Source organism: Aulostomus chinensis, chromosome 2, assembly GCF_037954235.1.
Source record: "Aulostomus chinensis isolate RoL2024-O1b breed Wild chromosome 2, RoL_Achi_v1.0, whole genome shotgun sequence".
NCBI classification, from domain to species: Eukaryota; Metazoa; Chordata; class Actinopteri; order Syngnathiformes; family Aulostomidae; genus Aulostomus; species Aulostomus chinensis.
This window is the reverse complement of record NC_141321.1, coordinates 33360010-33377745: the sequence shown is the minus strand read 5'-3', so window position 1 is coordinate 33377745 and position 17736 is coordinate 33360010. Positions and strand designations below refer to the sequence as shown.

The 17736-nt window shown below is 44.5% G+C and overlaps 1 protein-coding gene across 3 annotated transcripts in view; it reads left to right on the top strand.

Annotated features, from left to right (window-relative positions):
* The window catches only part of mmp15b (matrix metallopeptidase 15b), a 35907-nt gene extending 18786 nt beyond the window's left edge, over window positions 1-17121 (top strand). For all 3 annotated transcript variants that reach the window (XM_086190575.1, XM_086190591.1, XM_086190581.1), the window contains exons 7-11: window positions 1471-1667; window positions 6875-7013; window positions 10195-10345; window positions 12361-12479; window positions 13184-17121. In XM_086190575.1, the coding sequence (XP_086046701.1) occupies window positions 1471-1667; window positions 6875-7013; window positions 10195-10345; window positions 12361-12479; window positions 13184-13686 (1109 nt within the window). In that variant the 3' untranslated portion in view covers window positions 13687-17121. The remainder of the gene's footprint in view (window positions 1-1470; window positions 1668-6874; window positions 7014-10194; window positions 10346-12360; window positions 12480-13183) is intronic.
* The last annotated feature ends 615 nt before the right edge of the window (window positions 17122-17736 follow it).

Sequence of the window (17736 nt, the reverse complement as noted above, 5' to 3'; positions counted from 1 at the left end):
GACCGACGTGCTGGCATTCCCCGGTGGACAGGTAACATTGGTCTCTGTATTCACGCTGAGGTGAGGGGACAAAGTGCAAAATATATTCTCTCTTGTACCGTGCAGTGTCACCAATATCACGTCACATCAAAAGCCTCTTATTTGAATTTAAAAACCGCCAACCGTAAAACCGTCAACATTCATTCCAGCAAACCCTGTGGAACCGCATCTGCTCACCCTGGATCATATACAGCAGTGCTTGCCCCACTGCTGATTATCAGCCTGGATATTCAGAATTTTAGCAAGTTATTTGAAATGATCAGTATCAGCATTTTTTTTTTTAACAGTAAAGAACTCAGGAAAAAGATTTAAATTTTAATCTCATTTTGTTCATTGAAAGCCTCAAGACACTTTAATGTTCATTTAAAAAACTTCAGGTCTTGTTTTATCCAAATGTTTTTATTTTTTCAGTATGTTCAAAGTTAACACTTAATATTCCTGAAAAAAGTGTATTCATATAATTGTTCTTAAAGAAACTTTGCATCAAACATGTTAATTTCGAGGTCTTAGAGTTTTTGTACTGAAATTCTGACATTTCCTGCAACTGAATATCGGCCACGGCCATCAGTTATCTGCCTCCTTGACGTGGTGATAGTCAGTGTCGGTCCTAAAAAACCATCAGTCATTCCCTAAAATCCATATTTGCAGAAGTGCTAAAATTCCCACTGTGCATTGGGGCATAACTGCTGATGAGAAGGGTTAAGATGTATGACAGTAAGCTAGTTTTCAGTTTGTGTTCCTGAAGGATTTCAGTGTCTGATCCTCAGATGAAGTGAGAGTGACGGGTCAGTAATCCCCCTCCCTGACTCTCCCCCACTCGTGTCCTTGAACATTAGGGTGTAAGGGATCATATTTTTTTATGGTGACCACAGGATTCTCTAGATGATTGATAAGTCTATTTTAAGAAATGTCTGGGGTGATAAAAGTATCAAACCAATCAAATGAAGAATGCATGAGGTGACTTAGGTGACCTCTGGTGATATGTTCAAGACAAAACATCACACTTCCATTGTTGCTCTGGTTTGATCCAACCATCATGGAAGTTTAACGGTAGAATAACCTCTTACTGAATCAAAGCCTCTACATACAGTAGCTCAGCTTTGATTGACAGATTTGGTTTGCATAGATGATTATTCAGTGAGTTTAGGTTATTAAAATATGGAACAGTTTCTACAACATGAAAAAACAACAACTCTGTGTTTACTAAAGACATGCAAATCAAGTGATGGAAGTTTGATAATATCATGAATGATTCATCATGGATAATTGGACGTGCTGCTACTTCTGGCATACATTTGGTTTGCAAACAAAACCCACACAGAATAGAACGAACATGGAATAAACCCAGGAAACAATGGATCCGGTGATGTATGGTTGGGCTGATTAATGTGATCACTTCAGTTTAACTACATTGTGTGTGACTCGTTGCAGGTCAACCAGACAGCGGCCCGACCCAGCCCTTACCCACGGTTACGCCCCGCCGCCCGGAGCCCAGGCCACCCCAGAATCCTCCTCGGCAACCGGACCGCCCCCGGACCACTGACAGACCGGATCACTATGGACCCAATATATGCGAAGGAAACTTTGACACTGTGGCCATGCTCCGAGGAGAGATGTTTGTTTTCAAGGTAAATGGTTTGAACATGACTTGGGGGTATTTATTCAGTAGAGATGTGTTTATTCTCACAGTCGCTGCCTGGAAATTCACTCGGCGTCCAGCTGGCCTGACGACTTAACTGCATCAATAAATCAGTTATTGTTTTCTGGAGAATCATTTAGAGCAATGGCACGTGCACGCCAGCGAGGGGTCTGGTTGCCGTCAGATTCTTGTGAATTGTAAACCAACAGTTGTGTTTTACGAGACGGAACACTGCTAAATTAAAAGGGTGGGCTGCTGGGTGGTGGCCTTAAAGACCCTCTGGACTCTAAAAAGTGTAGTTACTGTCAGATGTGTTTTATTCTTTAATTATTCTTAATATCTTTTGGTGTTATGCATCCCAGCCCAGTGCCGTAAGTTATTACATATCTGCAAAATGTTTTCACAAATCGTGGGGGAACCATTAGGGTTCCTAATTTTAGAATTAGAGTTAGCATGAAAACTAGGTGAAAGAAAAATGCTGGTGCGGTTCTCTGTTTATATCACAATGAAAGCAAAGGGTGGAAACCTGCATTTTAAAGCACTGGTGATTTAAAATGATTTACTTTTGACGTGCTTATGTCAAGCCATGTCAGTTTAATAAGTATTATTATTTATGTATGTATTTACATATTGATTGATGTATTCATTTGTTGAATGATTATTTCAAAGCTGAATTGATACCCCTAATCAGTCATACAACTCTAGTTTTATCTGATATAGAGCAGGATACTAGTCAGTAGGGAGGCAGTGATAAAATGTTACTTGGACTTTGCAAACTTGAATTGACTTAAATCAAATTTAAGGGTAAATAGGATTAAATTTGCCTCTATTTATTTCCCTGCAGGTCAGGATTTGTTCAGAGACGGTCTATACATAGTGCAGCTCTACAAAGATAAGCCATGATGTGTTTGAGTGGGCGAGGTCAGAGGAGGCGTCCAGTGTTGGCAGAGTCAAACACTGACGAGTTCCTCAGCTAAGAGAGAGCCTCGGACAGAGAACACTCAGGCTTGACTGTGAATCAGCTCCATGTTATTTTCAACAATCTTTTTGAATGATAGCCGGAGTTTTGACACTAGACTGCGGCAGTCAGACGTCAAACAGCCGAAGAGTTCACAATCTACAGCATCAGCCACATACAGATACTGGAAAGCACTCATCCCCTCCTCCAAGGAGGTTACATGGATACAGAACATGAGCACACCATCATTAAAATGTTTATTAATTTTCTTCCCTACTGCCAAAATTAAGTTTTCCAGATCAGCGATCCAGAACACGATCGATACCATCTCCAGGAGGTTATTATCGCTAATGAAAATACATGGCCTCGACGAATTTCATCAAGATGTGCTAAAAGTTTTCAGAGATATTGATCGTCACACCAAAAAAAGGTCCTCTAGCTCACAGAAGAAATATCAACAGTTTACATCAAATAAGTTCAAATATTTCTACAAAGCTGGAAGTTCTAGCTGTAACCTGATTATCGATTGTCATGATGGGTTTGGATGTAAATGAAAAAAAAAAAAACCCTCTTGGGCTCAGGTGTGGTCAGATATCAAAGCTGTCTCTGTCGAGTTAGTTTCAGTCGTCAATCTGGCCAACTTGATTCAGACGGAGAGAAGCGCCTGGGTTAGGCTTTAATTCCAAAACATTAATGTCAAAATGAATGTAACCTTTGCAGGTCAATGCAGCTCTACAGCTATCGTCTCTGTCTGAGTCCCGTCCCTCAGTCTATGAATATCTCCTCTCTTGGACTGGACGTGTGGCTGACACTGACCAGTTGGTGTGAAACGACTTTAGTGGCATGGACTTGGCGTCCAGCGTGTGCACATGGTCAAACACTCATTTCTCTTGGTTTTCATTTCATCCAGTAATATCTGTGTTCTTGGGTTTCATCCTTGGATAATCGCAGCTTCTGTCCAGTTACAGCAGCCCCACGCTTGACTCTTCCAACTGCCGGCATGTGCAGACTGTACGACCATAGCGGAGTATTGGAACATTAATCTGCAGGATATTTAAGAGCTTCACCCTGCAGCTCATGCTAAGGAAGTTAGCGTGTCCTTGTTTATTATACTAGGGGTGGAACTCAGACTTGGGCTGATGTGCTACTCCCTATTGTTGTCTTAAAAATGAAGCATCGGCTCCTTCAGATCAACTTCAGCTTTATTACCGTCCTGAAGGAAATTTGATCTGCAGCAGCTATTAAGACCCCATAGATACACGGAGGACAACCTTAGAAGTATAAATATAGAAATTCCCAAACTCTTGTGAAAACAAAGTTACTCCAGCCACATTGAGACTGAGACCCTTCGAAAACCGTCGAGGAGTGTCGAGTGCTGTTTAGTGGCAAGAGGTAAAGTAAGGCTGTACCGCTCACCTGAACATGCATGATGGGAGTCACACAGCATCACTTTCCTTGTGGTAGTGATGGCAAAGATTAGTACTCATGAAACCAGAAAATCCTGTTTTCAAATACTTAAGATTTTGGTTGATGCGGCAATATAAATATTACCAACCAGCCACGTATATTTAGCTTGAAGCGAATGGCAACTGACTCACAATGCAATAAATGCATAGTGCACACATGTAAACAGTGGTGATCAAGTGGAGCTTCACAGTGGAGGCAGGCAATGAAGTAGATGAGTCTTTGAAACACTTTTTAAAGGACTCCAGAGATTCTGCTGTTTTTATACCTTGAGGGAGATTTTCCAGCGACTTGCTGCAGCCCCTAGAAAGGTTCCAGATCCAAAGTGTTCAACAAGGGGATTGTAAAAAATCTTGATCTGTAGATATGTGAGGCCTAGCTGAACTGCATGGGGATAAAAGTTGTGTAGTTTAGCTCGGGGCGAAGCCATGCTGGACTTAAAACACAATAAGAGGGGTTTTCTGAGATGGTAATTTGATACCGAGTGAGGAGCTGGTGTAAAGTTTATAGTGCAGGTGCTATTTGTTCCTTTTTTTTTTAAAATTTGCTTTGGAGTCTGGCCACTGTTCACTACCAGTTGCATGTATTGGTTGGAGGCTTGGGTGATACCAAAATATAATGCATTTGCAATGGAGAAAATGGAGCGTAGAAGCGGCCTTTTTCTAAAGCAGTATGACTGTGAACTGGAAGATTTGACAGTTCTGTCAACCTGTCTGTCAAAGTGTTGTGTGATATAATTCCCCAAGTTTTTGTTTTTTTTCAAAGGAAATGGCCTGATAGGATCAGAAATTGTACTTCACTGTTCTTCTGTTTGAACAAAAATTACTGACTTGATGCACTCCATTACCACTCTCCCCTCTCCACAATAACAGCCTCTTTCTTCTTCTAATGGACAGGACATGGTGAAGGGAAATTGCTCCTTTCTTTTATTCACGTCTGCTATTTCTTCAAAGCAGAAGGTTCGGCATAAAGACAGCCAGCAGCACACAAAGGGCTGATTTCAATATTGGAACTCCCACAGCTCTGAAGCTGACTAATTTGGTCCCTGCAGTATTTATCTCGTCAACCCAGTGAACTGTCAGACCACACAAATCAGGTACTTGTCCTGTCACTTCTCGGCCGGGTCAGGCCGGGCCATGCTGCGCCGTCCTGTCTGCCAGCGTGTCCTGCTTGAAGGACGAATCTAGGTGTGCTTGCCAGAGAGAAGCAGCTCCGAGTGTTTTACAGTTACATTATCCAGGACAGACCGAGCTCCTGACTCACCGCTTATGAATGATTGTGGTGTAAATCTGTCTCTCAGTTTGTGTGCTCAGCATGTACAGGAGACATGAAAGTTCACAATGAGTCTCTCTCTGTGTTTGGATTACAACTTGTTACTGCACCCTTGATTTACACTGCTGACTTGACAATGAAACAATTCTTTATAAAAGTTGTGGAAGGTGATGAACGCAGGGGCACATGATTAAGCCAGCAGAGCAGAGCGCGGCTATTATTAGCCTCCGACTGATCAGCTGTCGTGCCTTTATTAGTGTTTTGGTCTCATTATCCAAGTGGGGCTCAGTTTGCTTGGCATAATGATAATGACCACCTAGCATTAGCTGTCTGACATCGGTGGGACAAATAGTTTTCTCAGTATTAAGAAGAACCTACGTTGTCCAACCACCCATCCATTCTTGACTGTGGGACGTCTGAGTACCAAAGCTTTTTCAGCCAAATTTGGCATTGCTGTACTTTTTATTTATTTATGGGTATTGAGTTCTTGCCTCAAGTGAAGGAGTTTAAGTATCCTGGGGTCTCATTCTGGAGTGAGGGGACTATGGAGCATGAGATGGGCTGGGGAACAAGAGGAGCGGGAGTCGTTTGGTCCTTGCTCTACCGCATTGTTGATTGATACCGCAAAAGAAAGCTGAGCCAGAAGGCAGAGCTCAGGATCTATTGGTCAGACTGAATTCCTACTCTCACCTATTGTCGTGAAATATGGGTCATGGCAGAAAAAAACACTTGAAGAATCTGTAGTAGAGCCCTTGCTCTTTGGTACAGAAGGTTTGGGATCAGGGGCGGCACGGTGGTGCAGTGGTCAGCACTGTCGCCTCACAGCAGGAAAGTTCCGGGTTTGAGCCCCGGCTGGAGCACGGGGTCTTTTTGGGTGAGTCTCCATGTTCTCCCTGTTCCTGCTGGGTTCTCTCTGGTACTCCAGCTTCCTCCACAGTCCAAAGACATCAAGAGGGACCAGGTTAATCCAGGCTCTAAATTGACCGTAGGCGTGGCTGGGAGAGCCAATGGTTGTCTGTCTCTATGTGTTGGCCCTGCCATGGACTGGTGACCCGTCCAGGATGAACGCCGCCTCTCTCCCGAATGTCGCTGGGATAGGCTCCATCCCCCCCGCAACCCTTAATAGGATAAGCGGAAGAAAATGGATGGATGGGTTTGGGATCCAGTGATGACGCCTGGGCGTGTCCCTAGCGAGGCACATCCAGCAGGGAGGAGGTCGCGGGGCAGACTGAGGAGCAGGAGAGGAAGTATGTCCCCATGCTGACCTGGAAATGCTTTGCGATCCCCCAGTCAGAGCTGGTTTATGTGGCCATGGAAAAGGAAGTCTGGGGTGGCCTGCTGGAACTACTAAATCCACAACCTGGCTTCAATTAAGAGTTTACGGATGGATACTGACTAAATTTCAGTCATCAAGTAAAAATGACAGAGAAACTGTTATTGTTGGGTTTTTGAACGGTGGAGTTCGTCTGACTGTGGATTTGAAATGATTATTGTCCCCTCAGGGCCGTTGGTTCTGGAGGGTCCGTAGGAACCGGGTTCTGGACAACTACCCGATGCCCATCAGTCACTTCTGGAGAGGTCTCCCTGGAGACATTGATGCTGCATATGAGAGACAAGACGGCCGGTTCGTCTTCTTTAAAGGTAGGTGGCAAACACCGACCCCTTGACTCGTGCAGGTCCTCCTCAGCCATTTCACAACAAACATGAATGTCAGTCAGCAAAAACTGATCGGTGGGTTCTTGCTTGCACTGCTGGGATCTGACAAAAAGCAAATATTCAACATGGCTACTGCTGCGTTTCTGTTTTTGAAAATCCGTCCAGCAGCTATCACATAATAAGTTTACAATAAATCCTTAAAAAAAAAATACTAATTCTGCATTCATGTGATGTTGAAAAGTCAGTTTGCTTTGTCCCTGAGCCTTTAAGACGTAAAGTGGGAACAACATGGACGCCACAAAGAAGCTAACACTGAAATGTTGCTTAGCCTGACATGATATCAGAGTTACTGCTCATACATACTTTAATTGCTGATGCAGCTCACTCTGCACTGACAGCAGTCAACACTAATACTTTATACTCATTATATGTGATCACTAAATTACATTCAGTACATGAATTAATCGACAAAATACTTACCATTATGCAAATATTGATTTCGCCCACTTTTCAACTTGTGTTACAAAATTATCTGCAGCTTGCCGAGTTATCTGACATGTATGTGTATATTTCCGATGTGAGGCGACGTTCGTGTGAATTTGGCCAGTCAGAAATCTGTGATTCAGGTCTGCCCGACATCATCTTAATGCAGCACAATAACAGTAATAATAATCATAACAATAATAACTCTGAAACTTTGTGTGACAAACCTGCTGCATTTAAATAGCAGCACTGACTATCAGCACCAGTGTTGGGATTGAGTTTTAAGTGAAGCGTTTCCCTCGGTCAGGACGCGGCTGGCAGAGTTGGCCTCCTCAGACGTTGCTGTAGAACCCGACAGACAGCCGGTCTTCCATCCATAGGAGGCAGAACTGTGTCATTTCTTTGAGGGAAGTTTCGTTTCATCTTTATGGGTATGATATCATCTGGGACATAATCATACTCCAGTGTAGAATTCACCATCTGGCTTCTCCCTTACAGTGCAAACACAGTTATTGTGCTCTCTGGTTATTCTAAACCATTATCTCTTAATGCTGTCATATCATCATTGTAAAACCGATCGTGGAGCTCTTTCATCTTCTCCAGATGATGTTGAAGATAAATTTCAAATACCTGCACCTCCAGTGGTTCATGATCTATTCTACATCCCGGGTATAAATCTCTTTTAGCACGGTTCATTATTTCTACTGTGAGTCACTGAGAGCAGCTTGTCTTTTACAACGGTGGATAAAGTTGTTGAATGAAAAGGGAAGATCTCAGCCTTTAATGCAGCTTGAGCTACAGGCTTCAGGGCAGCTGTTGATGAGGAGGAGGATGATGTCATCGGCAAGCCTCCTAGTGTTATAATTGGCAACAAGCCCATGGTGAAGAAAAAGGGAGACAGGAAGAGGAAGGAAAGGAGGAAGAGGAAGGTCAGGCTGGCAGATCTGAGTCTGTGATTATTAGACCTATAAATGCACCAGTACAGTCTATCAGCAACTAGATTTACTCAAAGTGACACCATCAACCCTCTCCCACTTGTGTTGTTGTTTGCTCTTGTGAAACGTAATCACGCATGGCCCAGAATTTGTAGATTTAGCCACCACGCAGCACGTTTTAAAGACGTGCTGTTCCTGCAACATCAACTCTTCATTTTGCATTGCGTAAGTATCACCTGAAGCTCTGGATCAAACAGAGATGCAGCACTGGGCAGATTTTACACCCCTCCAAGATGTGACATACTCAGGTCGTGTGATATATAAACAAACTCATTCTCCAGGCAATGAGAACATTTTCCAGTTCCTATCTTTAAATATAATACAACACCAGTCTTACTAATAAAACCTTACATTTAAAGAAATAAGGCTCAAGCTATAGGTATAGAGCGTGCTTCCTTAACCTTCAGCTCCACCCCGAATCACGTGATAAACTGTAGAGCTGGTGCTCAGGCCTCTGCTTCCATAGTCTCTGGAAGCTTTTCATGGATCTAAAACCCAGAACAGGAGTTATCATTGGGCTACGATGGGAGACCTTTTGTGGAGTCATATCACTTTTAGATTCTTTTCTTTTGGGAAGAAAAATAATAAGTGAGGGTAGATGCTTGCACAGAGGGATGAGTGGGGGGTCTAGGTGAGTCTTTGACCTCCAACCCTTGTCATTTCACCTTTGAATCTGCATCAACATTTGAGCAAAATTTGAGGAAATTTCCTCGAGGCATTCCTATGATCTTGCGTTAAATGAGAATGGGAAGTATGTAGAGACGGATATGAAAACAGGCCTACGGCAGTGGGGGCATAAAAATGTGGAATAAAATGGATTTTCCAGGGAGTAATCCGGACATGCCAAGTATGACAGTACCCGGTAACTTCAGGGTTCATCATTTTAGAGTGACTGTACTGGGATATTCAGCTCTTTTGATCAAACGTAAGCCCAACTGTAATATAAACTCCACTGTTTATCCCTGAAAATGGACAACTGTTACCCAGCAGGAAGCAATCAAAACTTGAAGCACTCCACTGCACTGCAGTTATTGAAAGTCATGGAATATGTCCTGGGATTTTACATCCCAGCTGGAGTCCTGGGAAGCATCGCGTCAACTTGTTGTTCTCTCCAGATGCTGAGTGTGGAGCTTTCGCTTTAAATGAGGAGTTAGGGGCCAGAGGTGGGTGAGCGTGAGGGGAGGCGGGAGGGGATGAAGGATTGAGGCCAAGAGAGACGCAATGGTGCAGGAGGAATGGAGTCCCCCTGTCTCACATCCTGTAGCAAACAACAATAAAACCTTCCCTTTAGCGAGAGATCGGCTTTAGCCCAACATGAGACAAGCCGCTCCTCATTGATGATTGCAAGCCAAACCCAAACTCCTCAGTCTGCTGTCGCTCCGGCTGCGGCTGGGTTTCCTGATCGCCTGCCAGCAAACCATTATTGCGTTCATATAATTTACAAGTGTGTGTAAATGATTGGTCATATTGTTTTTCATTGTTTCTCGTTGCGCGCCAACAAACGTCACGGGCATGTCTGTGCCTGCTGGAGTGTGTATGTTAGTGTGTATGTAGACATCTGTGTGACTACATGTTTTACAGGATGATGTTTTTTAGAGTTCTCAAGTGTCGGGCTTTTAAGCAGATACTAAAAGTATTGATGTATGAACTGAAAAGATCAGTCATCTCTGTTCTTCTCCTCTCTCTAGGACACAGGTTCTGGCTTTTCCGGGAGGCTAACCTGGAACCAGGCTATCCACAGGAGCTGGTCGATTACGGCCAAGACATTCCCTACGACCGAATAGATGCGGCCATCTGGTGGGAGCCGTCAGGCTACACCTACTTCTTTCAAGGAGACCGGTAATGTAGCCTGCCAGAAACCCCTCCACCTTCCCTGCTAACTAAGGAGCATTTTCATACTTTGGGCTGCGTTTGGCCTCAAGCACTGAACAAACTTCACATGGACAGACTACAGAGGCCAGCAGAATTCACTGGGGGCGTCTTCATGACATCAAGTCTGCGACATGGCTTCATACTCTTTTCCATTTTGTACTTTTAATTCATCCCCATTCATACTCCTGCTTTAGCACGAAAAACAAGAGAAAACTTCCTCCTCTGCTTCCTCCTTCCTCACCGTCTCAATGTATGTTAATGTACATGATAAAATGAACACGTGACCCACAACACAGTGTTTTTTGGGTCACGTCATACTTTTAGCCCGGTTTGCTGTCACGTCTGAGCTCTTTAGTCCATTTTGAACCAACCATTGAGCGTTTGGTCAGACATTCTGGTTCATTTGGGCAGGCGGTCTCAATTCTGACCACATGATGTTAGTCTACAGTGTTTGGTGGATTGACAAAGTGAACCGGACCAAACGTGCCAATTTGTTGCAACCTCACTCTTGTACCGCACGAGTCCACCAAAGTATAGGTGTGTAAGTTATGTGGACCCGGTGCGGACCAGAGTTTGCCTTTTTGATGTGGACCCAAGTTTGGATGAGCGGTCACACCATCCTAAAAGAACCAAACCATCCGACAAAATTCATCAAGGTTCCCTTAAAGTGCCCCAAAGAGCTCTGGTGTTGGAGCAAGGGTGCCTTGTTTTGCAACTCACAGTCTAAACTCAAAGATCTTTTTTTAAAAATGTTGGCCAAATATTTTTTTATGTCCTTTAAAATGCCTTGTTGATACATGTGCTGAATTATTCCTTTTCTCTGACATTTTGTCTACACCAGAGGTTTCGCCTGTTTCTTATCGAAGTTCCTTATAGGAACATAAATATCAGAAATGACAACATACTAATATCAAAGTAATTATTCCAGTAAAGGAAGATTTATATTCCCCAAAAGACCAAGCTCCCATACAAAAGCAGTCCCACGCATCAAGAATCAAGGGCGCTCCCACTGCAGTCAGAGGCATTCATGTTCATGGACTACTCATAATAGTCCGACAATCACGCAACAGCATCTGGAGGCTGTAAATCTACGGTCTCTACATGCAGGAAGAGAGGCCGACGCTCGTTTTTAAACCTAAATATAGAGCCTCATGTTGAATGTCTCTGCTTTTTCCAATTTTTTTTTTTTTTGGATTAGAACAAAAACATGATTTGTGTAGAGGAGACTCAAGATTCTTTAATTGTGTTTGGTGTGTAACGAGACTCCATGCAGGGCTGATGATGATCTATAGTGCTGCTTTTCCAGTACTCTGGTATGGTGAGGTATCAAAGGGTAATTGTCTTATAAATTGGGTTAGTGCAGAATTGCTGGATCATGAAACCATTGTTATGGTGTACTGTAATGGTGACATGACCCGAGAATAATGGTAAAGCAAGTTCTCCATGTAGTGTGAGGAGAAATACTTAAGTCAAAACAGTAGCCAATGAGAGACGGAGGGATGCCAGCTAACCACAGCTAGCAAGCGACTGATTAGCATAACGTCAGGTCCGAATTTTACAGAATAAGTCTCTCAAAGCTCTGATAACAAAATATCACACCATAATAATGAAGCATTGCAGCTTTTATTTTGAAGGCAAGATCATTGTGCTGGAAATGATTTTGGTGTGTAATGCATGGTATTTATTTAGTTTAGTAGAAATGTCTTTTCTTTAGTGTTGGAAATGATTTTTCAGACATTGATTGCGGCTGATTGTGTTTTCTCAGTGTTTTATAGAGTTTGTTACATTATGTTAAAAAAGAAAAGCAGCTCTGTGAATGATTTATTGTCATCTTTCCCTGATATAAAAGTATGGATAGTGGAATCAATCAAGACTCACATTGTTGTAGTCTCAATAATGGTATCAGTACCAATAAAAAAGAAGGATGTCCATCCCTCGTCCGTCTGGATAGTGACAGCAATCTCCTCCGCTGCACCCCGCAGGTACTGGCGCTTCAACGAGCAGTCACGCTCAGCCGACAGAGGCTACCCTAAACCAATCAGCGTCTGGGGCTCCTCGGTGCCCTCGGCTCCCAAGGGGGCCTTCCTCAGTGATGATGGAGGTGAGTTGAGAACAGGAGCGAGTGGTTTCTGAGTGCATGTGTGATAAAGGGCATAGGGGGTTGGGACAGACGGGCTGAAACAGAGAATCGGGGCGTGGTCGCTCAGTTGTCAGGAAAGAAAGGGTCTGGTGAGTCTGTTGGGATGTGAATTTGAGTCTTCTCAGGGCTGAGTGAGGAGCTGAGAGTAATCCTACCTCCAGGCATTCTCTGTGTTACAGACATTCATACGTCACATCACTTTGGATGGAGCCCTCAGAGATATAACTAAAAAATGGTTGTCCTTGGTGTTAGCGATTGATCATTTTTCTAAAGATTAAGAGAAATGAGTTTGAGAATTTGCGCTTTCAAGACGCACTGGTAAAAGAGGGGTGTAGGAACGAGTCCTCGTCTCAAAGTCAGGGGGATTTATGGTTAAAACCCTGAAATAAGGTCTGGGCTTCACACTGGATTGATATTTTTTCATGTTTCTAAGTATTCATATGTTTTAAAAACAGCAGTTCCAAACGGCTAAGTGATTAAACAAAATAATATATATAAGTATTATAATTTATACATAATTCATGGACACAATATATAGTATGAAAATCTGAATCTACAAGCCAAGCTAACCACCTGCTGGCTCAAGTATGACGTTGAGCGGACACACCTGAGTCGTATATGTCTGTTTTTGCTTTGACACGTCCTCCTGTCCTCGTCCTCCCCAGCCTACACCTTCTTCTACAAGGGCTCAAAGTACTGGAAGTTTGACAACAACCGCATGAAGAGTGAACCTGGCTACCCCAAGTCCATCCTGCGGGACTTCATGGGCTGCACTGTGGACCTGAACCCAGACAGAGACACTGACACTGATTCGGGTCGCAAGCAACCAGACGTGAACCGGCCGCCGTTCAACCCGGACGCTGGACGTGACGGCGACAAGGGCAAGGACCGTGATGATGGCGGCAGGACTGAGAACGACGCAGGAAAGGATGCGAACAACGATGAAGATTACCTTGAGGGTCGCGAAGAAGACACCAACGAGGTGGACGTGGTGCTGAAGGTGGACGACAGTGAGGAGCGGACCATGAACATCCTGATGGTGACCATCCCCTTGGTCCTGGTGCTGTGCATCCTGGGGCTGATCTATGCCATCATCAACACACTGCAGAGCAAAGGGGCGCCGCGGCTGCTGGTGCACTGCAAGCGCTCGCTGCAGGACTGGGTCTGACCCTTGGCCTTAGTGGACGATGAACTTTGAACTTGAAAGACCTTTAGCAGCCCACGTCCTCCTCCCTGTGATCCGTCTGTCTCTACGCTCAGTGGCTCAACTCTTAGTACATGTGGTAATAGATCCGTGCAAATACTGTACTGATACCGATGCATACACTCAGACTAGAAGCATAAGTTATGTGTCACACCACCATGGTGCTCTACAATGCATTGACTGTAGTATATTTATATGAGAGAAATTTGCACATAGGTTTTTTTCCTTCTATTTGTTTTTGTTTTAGTTCATTTTGTGTTTTATTGTTGTTGTTATTACCATTTCTACACCAGGAAGGCCGCTTTACTCTCCCTCCCACCTCTGCTCAGCCCCCCCGCCCTTCCCCTGATCTCAGTCGGGGCTTTTCCTCTGATAGCTTGACATCTGCTTATGCTATCAATGTTGACTCGAATGAAAAAAAATGGAGGGAGCAAGAAGAGAGATGGAGAGAGAAAGATCAGCCACAGTCCACCGAGCTTTCCCATCCCTCCCCTGCCTCCATCTCTTCCTTTGTCTTTGCAGTTCAGTGGAGTGGGATTCATACCAGGAACTACCCAGTGTACAGATTCCTAGAGAACACATTTATCTATCATGCCTCCATCAGTAGCTTCCTGGGTCTTCCTCATTTTAAACAGTATTTACTGTAACATTGGCGTTTGCACTGGCAGGAGCACTGACGCGACGTAATGCTTGATTCTTAGTTGTGCGTCACATCTGGATTCCCCGTGCCATAACCTTGTGTTGGTGTAACTGCAGCGCGACACGACCAGACCACCGCAGACATAGAACTGTATTGGTCACGTGATTAGGCGAAGCCGTCAAACAACCGCTGAACCAGAAACGTGCGCTGATGGCGACCGACATCATTTCTGTGTGACACAACAGCTGCGGATGTCAGACACTGAAATCACATTGATAGACTTTAATGATTCATTATCTCCCTCTGATTGCCAACTCAAAACCAAAAAGGGTTCATCATAAAAATACAAAGTTGTTGTTCTGTCAATGACAAGTTCTTAAGGAACGTTTTGAAAATGGATTTGGGGATCCAGATAAATCAAAGCTCACCACTGATATTGGGTGCTATGGCGGCTCGTGTGTTTGATCAGTCATCATACACTTGCGTCTCTGAGTTCCTCCTCTGCTGGGAAAGTAGCTACCGTGAAGCAGGACCTGAGTCCTTGAATCCCAGCCCCAAGAACTACAACTGTTGCTAGTTTCTGCTGTGTGTAGACAAGAAGCAGCTCCTCCAGCAGTCCGGAGAACAATGAAAATGCTTCTTGGGTCAGAAAGCACCTTTTGTCATTGGGTCAAGGTGGAGAAGGACAGAAGTGGTTGTAGTTTACATAAATAAGTATCTGTGAGCCCAGAGATGACCCTCCCCTCTGATGGAGTCTGAAAACCTGCTCTCTGGCTTGAAAAGGCCTATATTTCAACTTGGATCTTATTATGGTGATTTTCTAAGAACTCTGTTTACACCAACTCATTTCCTGATAGCCGACAAAGCTGCAACATCACGAAGAAGTCAAGACGGCCACAGATCAAATGAGCCGTTTGAGAGAAAGTGTCTGGTCAGTCAAAGTTGGAGGAGAGAACTCAAGAAAAACAAAAGATTCTTATATCACTCTTAATATAAATGACTATAACTAGAGAGCAAGAGCCAAGTTGAAGTAAACCCTTAATAACCCTTAAGCTCAAACTGACCGGCGGGTTTCTTTCTGTATCTTTGCTCGCACAGTCAGACAGTAGTTGTGACTCATTTCATTCCCTTATTTGGGAACCACTGAAGAGCTCTTTGGCCGATGGTGTAAACAGACTTTAAAAGGGACCTCTTCCCTGAAGTTTATGTGGCTTCTCCTCCGAGCGCCTCCTCTCTCTGCACTGAGATCTTTTCCTTTGTGCCACAGAGGAAACAGACCAATGGCTGATTCAGAAAGTCAGTTTACTGTGAAATAACACATAAAAGAGATCATTCACTGCATCCGCGCGTGTCTCATGAAACAAAGCGAAGCCGTGGCCTTCAGCAGGATGTAACAGAACAACGCCGCGGTCACACCGAGGGGTTAATGTGCCGTGTAGATTCTAATGGACTTTTTTATTGCTGGTGCTTTTTAAAAGAACAAATCCAGAAAACTCATTGTTGACCTTCCTGTTGTGAAGATGGCGGGGCTGTGAGCGCCAGGGTGGGCTCGGGCCAGGACGTGGATCTGGGGAACACGGACTAATCCTCTTCATTAAAGCACAGCAGGTGTGTGAGCAAATGCTGTTAACCTGCAGTGACCCCAAACTCAACCTTGAACTCCTTCAACCAAAACACTCCCGCTTTCTTTTATCTCACAAGAACAAAGATAAGCCAGAAGGAAAAAGTCCATCAGACCGTCTCATTTAGTCCTCCTGCACTGAAGGCTCGCACCGGTGTTTTCTCCTCTGGGAATCATTGACAAAAGTTTTTTAGTAGTTTTCTTTATTTTTCGTGTATTTTTCCAACTGGTTCATGCAGCCATTGCTTCTAATTCCTTAGAGCAGGCAACAGAAATAGACCCTGGTGAGACGTTCACCTGGGATACCTGAAGCTCTCAAAGACATTTTGTCATTGCTGCGCTTTATGCATCCAGAATGTAGAAAGAGCCAGCCACTTACAGTTAGCTTGAAGCTAATGGCAAACGACTGCTTAGGAAAAAAAAGGACAAAACAAGTAAAACTGTTCAGAAATGATAAATCTTCCCACTTCCACTGCTAAAATGAGTGTTCTGACTGGATCCATATCGCTTTGTTTTTTTAAACTGTTCGAGGCGGGAATATTACACTGTAACGTCTCTCCGTCTTTTTAAAAGAGGGGTTGAGGGGAAGGTTGTTCTGCCTCTCAGTTGGCAGCGTAGGTAGTAACCAAGCCAAATTAGAAACAATGGGATGCTATGTCGTTCACGTGCTGGGGTGGAATAACACCGGCTTTGTTCTGGCCACTGCGAACAAGCACACTGGCGTAACAGTGGGGTCATTTTGAATCTATGTGTAAAACTGGCTGATGAGTCGGGTGACCTTTACGACTAGAATTGGAGAGTTACCCGTGAGCGTTAATTCCAGGTGTGAGCGGCCTGTGAGCTGAAGGACACAGTGAGTGGAAGCGTGGTGGTTCGGTGGGAGAGACAAAAGAAACTCATCTGTCAAAGTCCATATTGTTTCCTTTTGAAATACGTTTTCTGTCTTGTGTGAACAAAGCGAGCAACAATGGAAGCTGTGATTGACCTCATTTGATCATCTCTCCACTCAGAAAATACCATTTCAGAGCATGACCTCGAATGTGGTGTGAATGGGAGGAAGGCTCATCTGAGGCTGCATTAAGACATGCAATGACCAGAGGGGGTTCGGCTCACCCGGCTCAGGTTACACAGATGTGTGTGTGTGTGTGTGTGTGGGGGGGGGGGGGGGGGGGGCGCACATATCCGGCAGCTGAGACAAGGAAAGGGGGGAGGAAGGAGCGAGGGAGGCTGACCTCAACTCCATGAGCTTGCAGGGTTTGGATCTCAGGAGCAAGGAGGGGTGAGGAGAGAGAGCGAGGGGGCTTTGATTCACTCTGTCCTCCTGGCAACGGCCGATTTGACCCAAATTCTCCTCAACAGCCGAGCCAGCCAGAGGGGAAACTTTAGCTTACAGTAGGTGACAGGCCCGTTTCAGGAATGCTAGCGCTGAGCTGCGTATTTCCCCGGCTTCATATTTTAAAGCCTATTGACACCAGCGCTCCTGGAAGCAGCTGCCATGAGTTGACAGGCCGAGCTGATACACAACGCCGCTGCCTCCTGTTTGGTGGGGGGGGGGAGCGGGTTGAGTTCAGGGTTAAGAGCTAAAGCTATCGGGACACTTGCACTGAAATGTTGGTTGCTGGGAAACGGTGTTGTGTGTCCATCCAAGGTTGGGGGTGTGTGTGTGCTGCAGACGCTGCTAATCAGCGTTAAAAGCTGCCCCACATCCATCCTGTCCTGCGCTTCCATTGGTCCTGCTGACACATCAGCGAAC